Source organism: Phaethon aethereus (assembly GCF_964289735.1).
Source record: "Phaethon aethereus genome assembly, chromosome: 16".
Lineage (NCBI taxonomy): Eukaryota > Metazoa > Chordata > Aves > Phaethontiformes > Phaethontidae > Phaethon > Phaethon aethereus.
The window spans coordinates 15799378-15817727 of NC_138592.1; the positions used below are offsets into that span (position 1 = coordinate 15799378).

Genomic DNA, 18350 nt, shown 5'->3' on the forward strand with positions numbered 1-18350 from the left:
AGCCGTCTGACCAAATTGATGAGCTTTACAATGCATTACCGCCACTTCTTTCGGCCTCTGCACATCTTCCAGGAGTTGGAGAATTTCTTCTTTATACTTTATTGATGTTCCTTGGGCTGACAGCAGTCCCCTTTCTTGCCAGAGGGCTCCATGAGCATGGATCACACCAAATGCATATTTAGAATCAGTCCAAATATTCACCCTTCTTCCTTCAGCTATTTGCAGAGCCCGCCTCAATGCCACCAATTCTGCTTTCTGTGCTGAGGTACTTACAGATAGTGTCCTTGATTCCAGTACCTCAGAGGTGGTGATGACAGCATATCCAGCCATTCGTTTTCCTTCTCGTACGAAACTGCTTCCATCTGTATATAGCTCCAGATCAGGGTTTTCTAGGGGTTCATCTCTCAGATCTGGTCTGCTGGAATAAACTTGTTCAATAGTTAACAAACAATCATGTTCCAAATTTCCTGTTGGATTCTCTGTTGACAAAAATATTGGATTGCTGGATTAACAATCGGTGTGGTTTTCAATTCCACATCATCTTGTTCCAATAGGACAACCTGATACTTCAGCATTCTGCTGGGGGATAGCCAGTGACCCCCCCCTTTTGCTCTAGAACAGTTATTACCATATGCGGTACGTACACCACCGTCTTTTGACCCATGGTCAATTTTCGAGCTCCTTGGATCAGCAATACTGTTGCTGCCACAGCGCGTAAACATCCTGGCCATCCTTTACTCACGTTGTCAAGTTGTTTAGAGAAGTACCTCACTGGTCGTCTCCAGGGTCCCAGCTGTTGCGTCAGCACTCCAAGAGCCAGATGTTGCCTTTCATGTGCAAACAACTCAAAAGGTTTGGTCACATCAGGTAATCCCAGAGCAGGTGCCATCATTAATGCCTTTTTCAGTTCTTTGAATGATTTCTAACATTGTGGTGTCCAAGTCAGATACTGATCCTTGGATTCCTTTAAAGCCTCATACGGTGGCTTTACATACAATCCATAATCCAAAATTCAAAGTCAGCACCACCCAATCATTCCCAGAAAAGTTCTCAATTCTTTCAGGCTACTTGGTTCAGGAATTTGACGGATAACTTCTTTTCTTTCATTTCCCAATTGTCTCTGTCCTTGGGATATTTCAAATCCCAAATAAATTACTGTTTCTTTTCCTATTTGGGCCTTATTTCTGGAGACTCTATATCCTCCTTGGCCTAGGAAATTTAGTAAACTGATAGCAGAACACTTCCCTTTTGGTCCTGTCTCTTCCATATCTCTAATTCCTTTGCCAATTGATTCCCAAATATCGTAGGGCTATTTTTGAATCCTTGTGGAAGTACAGTCCATGTCAATTGGGTCTTTCGTCCTGTGGCCAGACTTTCCCACTAAAAAGCAAATATGTTTTGGCTGCCTATATCTAGAGGTATGCAGAAGAAGGCACCCTTTAAATCTAGTACAGTAAACCATTTATGTTCCTCTTTTAAGGAAGTCAGTAAAATATATGGATTAGCCACTACTGGGTGTATATCTTGGACTATCTGATTTATACCTCTTAAATCCTGAATCAATCGGTATTCCTTACCTCCGGATTTCCTTACTGGTATATGGGAGTGTTATATTCTGATTCACACTCTACCAATAGTCCATATTCTAAAAATTTTGTAATCAACCCCTCTAATCCTTTTCGAGCTTCCCACTTAATAGGATATTGTTTTTGTCTTACCGGTTTGGCTCCAGGTTTTAAAATCACCTTTACCAGCTCTGCCAATTTAGATGGTCCCAGAATTCCACTTGCCCAGACCAAAGGAATAACTGCATTTTCCACTTCTTCTGGAATCTGTTCTTCCCTGTAGGAATCCTGTAACATAAACACTCTTGCCTCTATGGCTTTTGATTCTGGCATTAACAACTTGATTTCTCCATCTTTGAAAGTTCTTTGTGCATCTAATTTACTCAATAGATCTCGTCCCAACAAAGACAGTGGACATTCAGGCATATACAGAAACTGGTGAGTTACCCATTGTTTTCCCAATTTAAACTTTAATGGCTCTAAAAATGGCCAATTTTCCTTCCGCCCTGTCGCACCAACAACATCTACTGATTTGTGACTAAATTTCCCTTTACATGTATACAATACTGAGTAAGTAGCTCCAGAAACTCTATTTCTTCATTCCCTAGCTTCAATGTAACCAGAGGTTCAGCTAGGGTTGATTCCCCCAGTCCCCTTCATAGTTCTTCATCCAGAGTCATTAATTTAATTGCCTGCAGAGCCGGATCTAATTCTCCTGCCTTAGGACATTCTCTTTTCCAGTGCCCACACTTCTTGCAAACAGCACATTGATCTTCTGCCAATCGGGGCTTATTTTCCTTCTCTCTCTGATATTCATTCCTTGTCCTCTCCCTCTGCCTATCCTGTTATTCCCTGCCAAAACTGCTAGTAGCTTTCCACCCCTTCGGGTTTGCCTCACCTATTTTTCTTTTACTCTATTGTTATATACAGCCTAAGCAATTTCAAGCATTTTACCTTAGCCACGCTTTCGGGATCCTCCTGATAGGTACCTGCAGTCTCTTTCCATGATCTTAAATCAGTAATTGAAAATTAATTTCACCACCACTGTTTCGAGTTCTCATCACATTTTCCCTTTTTCATAATCTTTACCATGGGATCATACAGATGTATTCCATACTGTCTCTGCCATTCTGGATGATTTTGTAGTGTAAAGAACAAATCAATATAAGCCATTTCTTCCCATTTACCCTCCTTTTTACAAAACAACATTAATTGCAAGATGGTGTTATATTGCAATGTCCCATTTTCTGACCATTTCTCCCCACTGTCCAACCTTGGACATACATTGGCCACCAATGATTGCAATATTCAATTAATTGCTTCCGAGTCAGAGGATCACCTCCCAGATCTTTCCAATGCCTCAAAATACAACCCAAAGGTGTTTTTTGTGGGATAGATCTTTTACTCGGAAATGTTCCCATCTTCCCAAGACTAGTGGGTGTGATTGTGCACTATCACAGGCACTAGTCGGAGGGACCCCTACTCTCCTCGAGGGTCCCTCTGGATCTTCTAGCCCCCTGCTAGAAATCCCCCAACCTCCTTACCTGGGCCCCTAGCCCAACCTTGCGAGGCTTTCGCCGCGTCTTATAGGCAGGCATTCCTTGTGAGGGTCTCGTACCCTCACCCTTTCCAGAGGTACCTTTCAGCCCTACTCTGCGTAGCTTTCGCCGCGCCTTACGAGCGAGCTAGTGGGACTCGAACCCACGTTACTTCAATCCTTTAAAGAATGCCTTATTACCTTTCCAGGGGACTTGCTCACAATTCTTTGGTCCGGGGATCAGAGGTTCTCCCCGAGAATCCCTCGGTGCCGGCTGGAGGTCCTGTGATCCCACGGATCCGTCGAGATTCACAAGCAGGGTCCCACCTGGGTCGCCAAAACAGTCACCGAAATCGGGAATAAACCTCGTAACACCAATGTAGTGTTAAAAGGCAGGCATTCTTTATTCACGGCGCCGGGAACACGGGGGATAGCTCCTCCTAAATCGTGTTCGCTCAATCAGTTCAAAAATCAAACATTTATAGGCAAGATTAATACATATTCATCAAGTGTCCATACAATGATTGGTTAAGTATTCCTCGCCTACCATGTAAATGACCACGCATGCTCACTATAATTTCTTGGGATTTTACTTCCTTAATCTTTTGAGTCGGAGGGTTTCTTGAGTGGGTGGTCTCTGAGTCGGTGGTCGCGATCTCCCCCTGCCGGAATTACCTTTCCTACAAAGTTCACTTAAGCTTGGCAACACTAAATAGATCTTCACAGGCTATCGGTCCAGTATGCAATCATTCACCCCGCAGTCCTTTGTTTTAAGACAAGACTATAGAATGAATAATTACCTACCCACCGGACCGTAGAACTCACCAAGGTGTTCCTTCTTTCTGACTACTTGTTATTAGAACAAAACATAATACCATGATCACAACGTTACACTTAACTCCTTGATAATTAAATCAAGATGAGAAGGGTTAGGTGGGTTCTCGAGCAGCATTGCTGGTGCATAATGTTCTTATAGTTACAACTTTCTACAAATTCATAAACCTATTTTCTAACCCTATTTTATTTTAATTCTCTACCACCTTGGTTACAGAGCGGACGCCCCTGGGCGCGCCTCGAGCACTTTCCTCGGAGGGGAGTCCGCTGCCAGCCGCTCACCGCGGGAGCAGACAACAACCTCCTGAAGCTGCGGAAGAAAACGGTATGTTTTATGAGGGGAGCCTGTAAGTCGTACGCGTGGCCGGGGCAGCTGGTAAATCGCGCGGAGACGTCTGGCGTGCAGCACAGTCCCCGTAGGAGGAGGGTACCCTGTATGGGAATAAGGGGATTTGCTGACCGAAGGGGAGGCCACTAGCGATCTTGAGGGTAGATCGAGCAAATCCGAGGTCACCGCTGCATCCCAGTGTCGGGAGCCAGGATGGACCTGCTAATGACTAGTATATAAGAAGCAGGAGAAGGGTAAGCGGACCTCCTCGCAATTGCGGTAGGGTTATTATTTTATATATTTGCAGCTGCTGGATGGGTGTTACCTGGAGTGATGAATGTATAAATTAAGTACCCGGGAATTTTATGTTAAAAGTCTCTGTCTTTATGTGTGTAATATATAGAAAGATTGTGAATACCTTTATATGTTAATGAAGAAGCGGGGCAAAGGGAATTACTCCTTCAGTGGTTCGGGCTCGAACCTTGGGGATATCTAAATGAAGGAAGACATTGGATAAAAAGGGGAAATGAACAATTTTTTCTGAGGAGCGTATGTGACTCCTGCAGGGTGGAAAGTGGCCTCAGATTGGGAACAACCTTCAGACGTTTTTTGTAAATCCCAGTGTTGGTGGACAAATAGGAGTAATTCCCTGTTTTGTGTGTGGAAAGGAAAATCTAATCCCGGAAATTTGGGAAGTGTGGGAAAAGAACTGGAAAGAAACCATAAAGAAGTCTAAGGAACAGCTTGTGTGGAAACTTATTGAAAAGTATATCAGAAACTAAAGTAATAGAAAAGCTTTGCAAAAATGGGTAACACTCAAAAGGGAGTTTTAAAGAAAAGCCCCCTAGGCTGTGTGCTTGCTCATTGGAAAAACATTGTTGGGATTGGGGGAACAGAAAGTAAAAAAACCCTTATTAAATATTGTAATCAGTGGTGGCCGTTGTATAAGTTAGAGAATGATGCTAAGTGGCCACTTAATGGATCTATAGACTATAATACCCTTTTACAATTGATGTTGTTTTTAAGGAGAGAAGGGAAATGGGATGAAGTTTCATATGCAGACATGTTTTTCACCCTCCGAAACCATCCGGAGTGGCAAAGGGACTGTGGAATGGTGCCACCACAGGACCCCCTGGTACTCGCACTTGAGCGGGAAAATAATAAAGAACTTAGAGGTAAATTAAAGCGATGTTGCTCGGCGTGCAGCATTGGACAAAGATGCATTAAAGTAAACAAAACCCACCAGGCACCGGAACCAGATTTAACTGACCTATTTAAGCCTCCCCCTCGATCTCAGGAACGGGATGTGGACTCAGACGAAACTTCCACCCCCCCAGATAGCCCCGTATCTTCCCGCACTAGGGGGAAGTCTGCTCCAGTGGCCTTACAGGCACCTCTCCGAGAGGCGGTAGGACCCGAAGGTGGGACAATGCTAATCAGAGTGCCTTTTTCTATTGCTGACTTACAAGGATGGGAAGGGGCTGCGAAGGATTACAGAGTTGATCCAGTGAGAGTAATGAGGCATTTTCAATTTATTGTGAAACAGCACAACCCTGACTGGAAAGATATACAGTTATTATTAGAATATATGACTGAGACAGAAAACCAGCTGATTTTAAAGACGGCAGGGAATTTAGCCGAAGATCATTATAAGAGTATAGGAGGGGACGTCAAAGATTATTTTCCTCTCCAAGATCCGAAATGGGATCCTAACAAATCCTCACATATGGAAAGATTGCAGGGGTATCAGGAATGGATTTCGAGAGGAATAGAAAGAGCTATCCCCAAAACAATAAATTGGTCAGCTTTGTATGCAGTCAAACAGGGCCCCTCCGAGTCCCCGTCTGAATTCCTGGATCGGTTGAGAGATGTAATGCGCCGTAACACACCGCTAGATCCTGGGTCAGAAATAGGGATACAACAATTAGTTTCTCTGTTCCTGGGTCAATCTACAGGGGACATCAGGCGTAAGCTTCAGAAGCTACGCACTACAGAAGGAAGGAATCTGGAAATATTGTTAGATGAGGCATGGAGAGTGTTCAGCAATAGAGAAGAAGGATATAGACAAGGACAGCGGAAAGTAATAGCGGCTCTCAGAGAAGAGGAAGGAAAAAGGTACAAACGAGAACCACCTCAGTTAGGCAAAGACCAATGTGCACTATGCAGGAAATTTGGTCATTGGAAAAGAGAATGTCCAAACAAGGAAAAGAGACGGGGCTACCAGATTGGGAAGATGGTAGCCCATGTAAAAGAAGATTGACGGGGACCCGGGGAATCTACCCTAGCGGATCCGCTGGTTATAATGAGGCTAGGGAAAGAACAACAGGAAGTGGAGTTCTTAGTTGATACAGGGGCAACCTACTCGGTTTTGAATCAAGCCTTGATGCCCCTGGGGAACGATTACATCATGGTAAAAGGGGCGACTGGCCAAAGCGAAAAGGCATATTTTTGCAAACCTTTGAATTATAAATTTGGAAAACAATGGGGGATCCATAAATTCCTATATATGCCTAACTCCCCAAAGGCCCTTTTGGGAAGAGATTTGTTAGAACAATTGGGTGCAAAAATTACATTTAGAAAGGGAGAGATTATTCTGGAGATAAAAGACCACGATTATATTCAAGTACTGAGCCTATTTCTAGCCAGTCTTCCTGGAGAAGGAGAGATTAGTGAAAAGATCCTAAATCAAGTATATCCTGGGGTATGGGCCACTGATGTACCTGGAAGGGCAAAGAATGCCCCACCCGTTGAAGTTAAACTCAAAGGAGGTCGGCAACCCGTAAGGGTTAAACAGTACCCCTTGAGGAAGGAAGATAGGGAAGGGATCCGACCAGTCATTGAAAAATTTTTACAATTAGGATTATTAAAAGAATGTGAGTCTGATTTTAACACACCTATATTACCTGTCCGTAAGCCTGACGGGTCATACCGCATGGTCCAGGATCTACGGGCTGTAAATAAAATAACTGAGGACCTTTACCCCGTAGTGGCGAATCCATATACCCTGTTGACTGTATTGACACCCGAGCTAACTTGGTTTACTGTTTTAGATCTAAAGGATGCCTTCTTTTGCCTCCCTCTCCATAAAGCCAGCCAAAAATTATTTGCATTCGAATGGGAAAACCCCAAAACTGGTCGCAAAACTCAGCTCACTTGGACGGTGTTGCCACAAGGATTTAAAAACAGTCCTACCATCTTTGGCAACCAGCTCGCAAAAGACCTGGAATCTTGGGAAATCCCGTCTGAAAAAGGGAAACTGTTACAATATGTAGATGATATCCTGATCGCCACCAAAACAGAGGACGATTGTATGACCTGGATGGTGAGTCTACTAAATTTTTTGGGGCTTCAAGGGTATCGGGTATCTAAGAAGAAGGCCCAAGTAATACAGCAGAAAGTGATCTATTTGGGCTACGAAATTAGTGCGGGACAGAGAACTTTGGGACAAGCCCGCAAAGAAGCAATATGCCAAACCCCGAGACCTCAGACAGTAAAAGAATTACGAACTTTCCTGGGAATGACTGGGTGGTGAAGACTGTGGATATAAAACTATGGACTTCTTGTTAAACCATTGTATGCATTAACAACCACTGAACAGAAACACCTTGAATGGAACAAGGAGACCGCACGAGCCTTTGAGCTACTAAAGAAAGCTCTGATGTCGGCTCCGGCCCTAGGGCTCCCAGACGCGAGTAAACCGTTTTTCCTTTTTTCCTACGAGAAACAAGGAATCGCTCTGGGAGTATTAGCACAAGATCTGGGCCCCTATCGACGAGCGGTTGCATTCTTTTCCAAACAGTTAGAAGCAACTGCGAAAGGTTGGCCTGGATGCCTGCGAGCAGTTGCAGCTGTAATATTGAATATACAAGAAGCCCAAAAATTTACTCTGGGCCAGAAAATGACCGTCTTAGTGTCTCACAGCGTATCCGCAGTGTTGGAAGCAAAGGGTGGGCATTGGCTTTCCCCACAAAGATTCCTGAGATATCAAGCTATACTGGTAGAACAGGATGATGTGGAGATCGTAGTTACTAACATTGTCAACCCAGCCTCTTTCCTCAGTGGAAACACGGGGGAACCAGTGCCTCATGACTGCTTGGAGACTATTGAAGCAACGTATGCAAGCCGCCCAGATCTGAAAGACAGCCCTACGGAAAGCGGAGAAAACTGGTTCACAGATGGAAGCAGCTATGTCCTAAGTGGTAAAAGACACGCGGGATATGCCATTACCACTAGTCAAGAAATAATAGAGTCAAGACCTTTACCCATAAATACTTCTGCACAAAAGGCAGAAATAATTGCTCTGGCCCGTGCCTTGGAGTTGGCCCGAGGCAAAGTTGTGAATATCTATACAGATTCAAGATATGCTTTTGGAGTTGTACATGCGCATGGAGCAATTTGGAAAGAAAGAGGGTTATTGAGCTCTCAAGGGAAAAATATTAAGCATGCAGAAGAAATTTTGAGACTGTTGGAAGCAATCCAACTTCCTGAGAAAGTGGCGATTATGCATATTAAGGCACACCAGAAAGTAAGCTCAGAATTGGAAAGAGGAAATGAACTGGCAGATAGAGAGGCAAAACAGGTAGCCAAAGCAGAGGTAAAAACAGAAGGAGCTTTAGTCCCCGACAGGCGAATCTCTTTAGAAGGTAAGCCAAAATATACCAAGGAAGATCAAAAACTTATTACAGATCTGGAAGGATTATACAATGAAGAGGGGTGGGCTTATACCCCACAAGGAAAACTAGTTATTCCCTCTTGCCTAATATGGCATTTGGTAAGAGAGGAACACAGGAAGAGGCATTGCGGAATAGAGGCTCTATATAAACATTTAATTAGAGAAATTGTGGCCAGAAATTTATATACTACGGTGAGACAGGTTACTCAGCAATGTGATCTTTGCCTCCAGATTAATCCCAAGAATATTCCCAGGCTAGAAATGGGCCAAATTGGGAAAGGCAATGGGCCTGGGCAACAATGGCAGATTGATTTTACAGAACTTCCAAGAAAAGGGGGGTATCGATATTTATTGGTATTAACTGATACCTTTTCAGGTTGGCCAGAAGCATTTCCAACTAGAACCGCTAAGGCTCGAGAAGTAGTTAAAGCATTAATACAAGAGATAATACCACGTTTTGGGGTCCCAATGATAATGTCCTCTGATAGGGGACCACATTTTGTTTCAAAAATAGTACAACAAGTTAGCCACCATTTAGGCATAGATTGGCAACTTCATACCCCATACCGTCCCCAGTCAAGTGGCCAAGTAGAAAAAATGAACCATCTAATCAAGCAACAGATTGTGAAACTAGGACAGGAAGCAAATCTAGCCTGGCCTCAGTCTCTTCCTTTAGCCCTCTTGCGTATACGAACTAGGCCAAGGGCGAAGGAGGGACTGAGCCCATTTGAAATCTTGTATGGACAACCATATGGAATACAGAGAGGAATATCCACACAAGCTGGAAACGAAGTCATGACCTCTTACATGGTTGCCCTAGGAAAACAACTCAATAATATTAGAAAACACGTAATTGGGACTAGGGGGAGAGGTTTGGATGGACCTGTACATAATATACAACCAGGAGACTACGTATATGTAAAATCTCTTGCAGAAAAGACTCTGGAGCCACAGTGGAAAGGACCTTTCCAAGTCCTCCTTACCTCTTTTACAGCAATTAAAATTAAAGAACAAAACGCTTGGATTCATCATACCAGAGTCAAGAAAGCTCCTCGGCTACCATGGAAGTCAACATTAGCTGGACCTTTGAAATTACGCCTCCAACGAAAAGACGAACCCTGATCGTTTGTATAATGGGACTATGGGCAAAAGCTGTGTGTACATGGGACCAAAATATGTATGTACAAATGACTAAATCAATAGTAGATAACATGAACTTGTCTAGCTGTTGGGTGTGCATAGCTCTTCCCAGAGGTCAGATGGAGATACCCACTTTTGGAGTCATGTCTTCTAATTGGTCTATAATTAATGAAGTCACTGAGGTGGACATGTGGAAGTCAGGAAACACATCCAAACTAGAGTGTCAAACTAAGGTGACAATTAGAGAAAGAGGACCTAAATTTGAACTTCAGGTCCTGGAGGGAGGAATATTTTTTGAGGGATGTAAGAACAAGAGCTCCGAAGCATGTATTAGGGCCCCTCAATTTGGAAGCTTTAATTTGAGCACCATAAACTGTACTATCATTGATTTACAGAACAGGAATCAATCGGAACCTTAAGTAACCTGGTTAATGACGACCTACAGGTGACTTTGAATGGAATCTATCTTAATATAACTGCCCAAAGAAGGAGTAACGCGGCAAGCCCAGTACCTATATATCCAACCCCTCAAGGGACTTGGTGGTTATGTGGAGATGGACGTGCACAAAAGATATTACCCAGAGCTTGGCAAGGGACCTGTACTCTTGGGTATCTCACAACACAATATAGGATCGTTAATCAAACTGAGGTACCTTCAGGAGTCCTGAGGAGCCCCTGGGTACGAGTAAAACGGAATAACCCATTGATAGATAGACCTACTAGTTTTCACAGTTTCGCTCGATGGTTCCTCCCTTGGTTAGGAGTAAGCGAACTTGAAAAAGCTATCCTAAACATATCAGCAACAATGGAGTTGTCTTTAAATGCAACAGGAGATGCCCTGTTGTCTCAGCAAAAAGAAATAGAGAGTTTGCGACTGTTTGCGGCACAGAATAGGATGGCTTTAGGTATTTTATTTGCTAATCAGGGAGGAACATGTGCAGTGATTAATAGTAGTTGTTGTTCTTATATTGATCAGAGTAAAAGAATTGCCGCAGACATCAACCAAATTTGGAAACAGTCAAAAATATTACACCTAGTAACACTAGATGACACTTCACTGGGTTTCTCTGATCTTTGGAATAAGTTGACTTCTTGGCTCCCAAACTTGACTTGGTTAAGACAATTATTTGTTCTGATAATTGCGATTATCTCTTTGGTTATAACTCTCTGTATTACAGTTCGATGTGGTCTCTGGTGTTTTCAGAACACAGGAGACTCTTACAGTGAATGGAAGAAAAACCAATTACGACGCAAATTGGAATCTAACAAGTACTTTGAAAATGTTAGATAAAGAAACATTGTATTAGAAATAGTATCAGAAATAAATCTAGTAAAAGAATTTACTAACTTTTCTAAAAAGGGGGGACTGAGAGAAGGGGTTAAGGGAGTCTTAGCAGTTAATTAGTAGATGAAGCTTGAAATCTTGTTAGCTATTGTTAAAGCAGGAGAACTGTAGTTCCTCCCAAAGACAGGTCCTGATAAACTGAAAGGAGCAAGAAGATTTGTGGCTCCTCACAAGGACGGTCCCTGATAAGAATTAAGAACTTACCTCAAGAAACTAGCTCTGCAGTTTGGATAGAAGCCAAAAAACAACGGAGCCTGCGCAAAGTCAAAAGGTTACTAGCGGTGATGAAGAGGAACCACCGGCCTTCATCCCCACGACCCCCGACGACCACCACCAGGAGGCAACATGCAAGCGCAGATGGGAGAAGAACTCATTTTAATACGAAGCGGGGATAGATCATGCATATGTATAGGTATATTGCTAAACTTTATGTATATGCAACACTTTGCTGTATATATTTGAAGTAAGTGCCGCGTTGGGCGCACGGTTTTTGGTGGGACTACCCCCCGTGCTGCCCAGCGCTGAATAAACATACCTACTTTACAATCTTATAGATTGTGGAGTCTGTTTTCTGCACGTCACTGTCAGGTGCCCTGGCCCTTGACCAGTTGTAGAAGGTGGAGGCTCATGTGCCTTCAAGACTGGGAAGACTGAATACATGGCTTCTGTCTCTTATCTGCAGTTATCTTCTGTGGTGAGCATAGGGTGCAAGAAGGAGCTGAGGCCAGCCATGACATCAGTGGGAAGTGTGTCTGTGAGCTTCTGGGGACCATAGGAATGAGGGGTGGCTCCAGCCAGGAAGAGGAAGAGTGCTGCCATCCAGTGGGGACTTCTGCCCCAGTGGCACCAGGACTCTATAAGCAGGACAGGCATCAAGGCTGTGGCTCCTCATGGAGCACGGAAGCTGGGGTCCTTCACAGGGTCCATCACAGGATTCCTCTGTGGGAGCCTGTGCCCTGGGCTCTGGATCCTCCTGCCAGCTGGGTGGGAACCTTGAAGTTAGAGTAGGAGGAGGGTGCTTTGACCCTGCATGCCTTTGTCCTCCCATCGGTAAGAGGAAAGTGGGGGTTTGAAGAAGTCCTAAACACCTGGGTCCTCCTCTAGCTTGCAGGGAGGAGGTTCCTTATGTCCTGGATGTTTGGTTGCTTCTGCAGACTGTAGATGAAGTGTTCAGTGGAAAGAGAAGGGTAGGGTGCCTGCAAACCTGGACACCTGTGTTTATCAGCCTTTAGTGGAAGTGAAGTCCAGGAGTTAGAGCAGGGAGCATGTCCTAATGCCTTGGTGACCTGCGTTCTCCCCAGGGCTCCTCTTCTAGCTAATCAGCAAGCCACACCTCCCCCTGAGAAAGGCATACCCTGATTATGACTGTAAGAGTAGTGGCTAATAGGACATTTGAGAAGATCCTGAGGAGAAGCGTGCAGTTATTATATAGGAGAAGTGTTGGGAACCCCCTGCCATAGCAGAGGGGATGCCTGTGAGAGGACACACTTGAAAATCTAGTTGCTGCTCTTCTTGGCTGCTCTCTGGGGACGGTGTTCCCTTTCCCTTCTCTCCTTCTCCTTTTGTTCTGGTTCCTCACCCCCCAATATACCTTTTGCCTAAATTTACAGTCAATGTCTGACATCAGCTGTAAATGTCAGCAGCAGGTCTGACAGTCTATTTCTGTCAGTGACTTTGAAATCAACCCTTACTAAAAAAAAAAAGCATTCTCCACCACCCACCTATCTTTAAAACTCAGTTCCCAGCATCTTTTTTCACCACCACTCTTTTTTTGGCTTTTAACAATTGCAAACTATAGGTTTGGATTTTGTTTGCAATGAGTAAACTTTCCTTCCACTCTCCCTTTTCTTCTTTACTGAATTCATTCTGTGGAGACTCATGTAGAGTTTAAACTTTCAACAAGACAGAAAATATCTCATTATCAGGAGTTGAAGCTGCTGATTCTGCCCTGAAAGGACAGGTCGTTCAAACCTCAGAATAGCCAAACAGGAAGCAGCTGTGCTCAAGACAAAGACAGAGTGTGACCTTTGTCTCAACTGTTCTTGAGATTTCTCAAGAACTTTTTAGAGTCTGATGTGTAAAACAGATCACTGAATTGCTTGATGGGAGAAGGAGCACTGTTGGCTAATGGAAAGGACTGTGGGTCTGCCCTCTACCTGGGAAGAGGACTTCTAGTAAGGTTTCACTGACCACTTCTTCAGGGTCAGTCCTCTAATTGATTGTCCTTTTAGTAAGTAAGTGGTTTGTATATTCACATCAGCTCTGGAAACAAGAGTTAAAGAATGCCTTTATTACAAAAACATAAAAGCAGTCTGCTGACCAAACAGGAAGTCAGCAGTGCCAGGAAAAAGAATGTAAAGAATTAGGATTAAAATGATCATTAAGATAATTGCAACAAAACCTCTCATTTGCACAACCAAGGGCAAGTCGTTAATAGTGTTTTTGTTCCCAGCAAAAACCAGGAAGGAAAGATAACATGTTAGAGAGTGCTGGGTGCTGTAACTCTGACAGTCTATCCCTCCACTGGGCGAGGAGGGGGCTTTTGTAGGCTTAAGACAGGTGGTTGAGAGGAAGGATTCCTGGCTCCTCTTAGTCCAGCCCATTTCTCCAGCCCGTCAAGGTCCTTCTGAATTGCAGCCCTACCCTTCAGTGTACCCTTCAGTTCTCTCTCCTTGCCAGTGTTTTTGTTCTCACTTACTCACATTTTGTCCCCAGAAATCATTTGCCTGAAATAATGCTTTATAGATTCTAATACTCATCATAAGGAGAGGTTTGACGGCGCCAGCAGAATCTGAGAGGAATATAGGTAAAAGGCAGGGAGTGCCCTCGCCCAGCGGAGTTGATCCCATTTCTCAGATCTATGAGCCTTGATTCTCTGTCTTTGGCTTGGCAGAAATCCTTCCATTACGACAGAGGTCCTGTTTAGACTAGGAAAAAAAAGACTGACGTTACATACAAGTTTGCTAACATTAGCTAAATTCAATTACTTTGCCAATGAGGAGAAAGCTAATGAGGAGCCACCAAAATCAGATTACCAGCAATTGCTCTCCAGTTTTTTTCACTTTTAAATACTGTGTGAGTGGGTAAACCTCATGAAGGTCTTTCTTCAGAGTTACTGTATGTCAGGTTTTATTAGTTACAACCACATTGGGATATTCCGAGTTATTTATTGACACAGTATGGTATATATGTCTGTTTTAACGCAGACATGTCTATAGACTAACACGAATCAGTGTTTTGAAACAGGTAGCCTATGAATCTCATGCTCTTAAGAGATGTAAGTGCACTGTCATCTCATCATTGGGTAACAGCTGCTGAAACAGATTCAAACCACATTTCACTTCTGTTTGGCATTCTAAATGTCCTGAGCGTTTTTCATAAAAAATCAAGCCCCTAACATCTCCGACTTTCTCAGAAAAAAGTGCGTTACCCAAACCTTATGTGACCCCAGAATTATTTCTTAATATCCTTATACCATGGTAATCTTTATGCCCTGAGGACCTCTGACCGTCTCCTGATGATGATCATCTTTTTTCTCTGCAAAGTAAGTGTTGGGCATTTTGCTTGTTTTAACACAAGTTCTCCTCCCTGTCTTTATGCAATATTCACGTGTCTGAAGGAACAAGAAACACTGGAAATGCTGAAAAACTAAAATTGTTTTCTTAAATAAAAAGCTTGCCCGCTTGTAAGAAAAAAGTTATTTTGTCCTTTTTAGTTTGTTTTGTTTCTGCTTGCATGAATGTTAAATCCCAGGGGGATTATTTCACTTCACTTACTATTGGTGTGGATGTTTTTCAATGCTCGTATGTAACCTTTGGTTTCATGTTCTTTTGATGTTGTTCTGTATTTATACACACGTACCCAACCTCGATGAAAGTTGTTCTGCACACTCATTAAATACAGTTTTGCATTCCTTTTGCTTTCTCTTAAGACCAGGCTCAGAAGGAAACATGATTTGGAAACGGAGGGAGGGTGTTTATCTGTCTTTAGATAACTGAAGAGCAAGGTCAGGCTCTGCTGCATTAATTCAATTTTTAGCCAGCCAGCCAGCCCTATTCACATTTCTAGCATACCTACCTGGAAGACTTGAGAACTGATAAAGTTTAACCCCTGTTGTATCTAGAAAAGATACGACTTCTCCTGTGCTTTCCCTTTTGGCTGGTTCATGAGTAAGGACATGCATACTTGACTGACATAAATATGCATTTTGCCCTGAGCGCCTGTGAAGATTCACCGCCTCAGGGAGACCGGGGTGCACCAGACCCATAAAAGTACACGGAAGCGCAGTCTGGCGACTGCTGCTGCTGCTGCCAGCACCACTGTCAGAGGATGCAGTAGGGTTCAGTAGCTGGAATGTACATTCTTACACCGATAAAAAGAGCTTAGGTCTCTGACTCGGTCCGATACTGGGATCACGATGTCCTGGTTTTGGCTGGGATTTTTCTTTCGTTTTTCTTCCTGACAGCTGGTATAGTGCTGTGCTTTGGATTTGGTATGAGAATAATGTTGATAACGCACTGACGTTTTTGGTTGTTGCTAAGTAGTTGTAGTGTTTCTACTCAGTCAAGAACTTTTCAGCTCCCCGGGCTCTGCCAGCAGGGAGGTGCACAAGGAGCTGGGAGGGGGCACAGCCAGGACAGCTGACCCAACCTGGCCAAAGGGATATTCCCCACCAGATAACGTCATGCCCAGCGTATAAACTGGAGTTGTCGGGGTGGGGGGGTGGGAATTGCTGCTCAGGGATGGGCTATGGATCACCGGGTAGTGAGCAATTGCTGCACCGCGCATCACCAGTTCTTGTATATTCCTTTATCACTAATGTTATTATTGTTATCCTTGTTGTTTCCTTTTCTTTTGCTGTCCTGTTAAACTGTGTTTGTCTCAACCCATGAGGTTTTTTTCCCCGAGTCTCTCTCCCATCCCACCTGGGCGGGGGGTGAGCGATCAACTGCGTGCTGCTTAATTGCTGGCTGGGGCTAAACCACAAGACACGATTAGCACGGCACAGCAGTATGAGACCAACAATTGCCTGAAGGCTACAAGTGCTGGCACTCCCTCAGGTCCCTGCAGATCTGATACGATGCAAGCTCCACTGTTAACGGAGTCAAGGGAAAATGGAAGCAGTCAACAAGATGAGTAAGACTCAAGGGGAACATCCATGGAATATTCTCTATTTTCAGGCAAGTTCCAGTTTTCTGACTTTCCTCCAACCCTGCCTGACCTTGAGGCGAGTCAGAGACTAGACCTAGGTGAATGATGTTGTTTGGCCAGGGCCAACAGATGTGTCTAACTGACAGTGACTGGGGTGGCCCCTTCCTGACAGCCAGACAAAACTCGGCCTGAAGCACAATGCAAAGCTGTGCCCATCAGGACAGCCACAGTGGTTTTTGGCGAGAGCTCTCCTACTCCTCACCTGGTTCTGTAGCTCAGATAATCGACTGCAGCGAGCAGGAGACTCCTCCTGTGAAGAAAATGCAAGCGTTTCTTTTTAGTCTCCAGTTTGGTCGGGGCACGGTTGAATATATTCAACTTCCGTTATTAGGTCTGTACTGGGGGGCTGCTGCCACTGGGAGTTGCCATTGTTCCTCCTTGTGGCCACAGCCTCCTCCCACCAAGTCAGATTCTGTCCTCACCTCCCTAGAAGCAGGCATCTTGTGCTGGTCAGACTCCGAGAGAGAAAATCCACGGGCATCTGGCAGCGACCGACCACCATAAACTCTCTTCAGTCTCCTCCGTTCACGTTCCACCTGCACGTTGCAGAGGAGAAAGGGTCACAGAAACCTGCCACCGAACAAGGAGCAAAAGGACCTCTGGACATCACGCCATGGCAAGGAGATGTCTGCTCAGAGACTGTTCATTGCATCAGAGAACGTTACGGGCAGAAGGCGCTCGATGTAGACTGTGCAAAGAGAAAGAGCAAGAGGAAACAGTTCCTGACACACACGAGAGTCAAATGGGTGTGTGGGCGAGAAGGGTGGTACCGGAGTGAATGTGCATTTGTGAGGGCAATGGGGTGCCAGAAGAGAGGGAAAGTACAAAAGTGTGTGTCCACAGGGGGAAGTGGGAGAGGGAAGGAAACAAGCAGAGGACTCCAAAGCGCTGCCTGTGGAAATGTGTTGTGCTCCAGAGGACCGCGAGGCTTTGCAGAGGCGGCGAAAGCCTATTTTACCTGCTCAAGAGTCCTCCTGAGCTCAGCATTGAACTGCTGCAGCTCTGTCTTCTCATGTGCCAGCCTCGCAACTGCTCGCTGCAGACATTCCAGCCGCTGCAACAGGAGTCCCTTCTCCGAGAGCCACGGTAGCTGCTCCCCTTCTGCAACAGCCTGCTGGGTGTCCAGAGAGGAGATTATGGGAGCTGGTGCCACATAAAGGTTAGGAGGGCCAGGATCAACACGCCAGGGAGAGTGAGCGGACTCGGGAATGGACAGTGCCAAGTCCCTTCTTCTCCTCCTGGTCCACAGGCCAAAACAACACACGTTCTTCCTAGGGGCCCTCCTCCACATCAACTTGGAGAAATGCGCACAAATTTGCCTTCGTGCTTTTTGGACTGTGGCACACGGACATCCTGAGTGTGCAGTGAAGCTTTTACCCTGATCAGGCAACGCTACGAATTCCATTCTATTTAATACAGTGGAAAAGCTGCACCTCAGAAATCTGCACCTCTGAAAGCATCCTCTAAGCACCGGCAGTGTAGCTGCTGTTCAGACATCGCTATAAAATTCTACCAAGTTTAGCGCATTAGTTTGGTCCGCTGTGCCCTTTCCTTTCCATGCCCAATCCTAACCATGACACGCCGGCTAAACTTGCCTAGACAGGAGATGGGAATTACCCACCCCCAACCTTTGGACTTGACTGAGTTTTCACAGCAAGCTCTGTAGTTCTTTGAGTACTTCTGGACTCAACAGAACACATTCGAGCATGTGAACGGTC

The 18350-nt window shown here is 44.6% G+C and overlaps 1 protein-coding gene across 1 annotated transcript in view; it reads right to left on the bottom strand.

Annotated features, from left to right (window-relative positions):
- Positions 1-15541: 15541 nt before the first annotated feature.
- Positions 15542-18350, bottom strand: part of LOC309410739 (uncharacterized protein) — a gene marked incomplete at its 5' end in the record, with an annotated part of 44050 nt that continues 41241 nt past the window's right edge. Inside the window, 2 exon segments of the mRNA XM_082007185.1 lie at positions 15542-17168; positions 17591-17746. Coding sequence (XP_081863311.1) covers positions 16947-17168; positions 17591-17746 — 378 coding nt within the window. The 3' untranslated portion in view covers positions 15542-16946.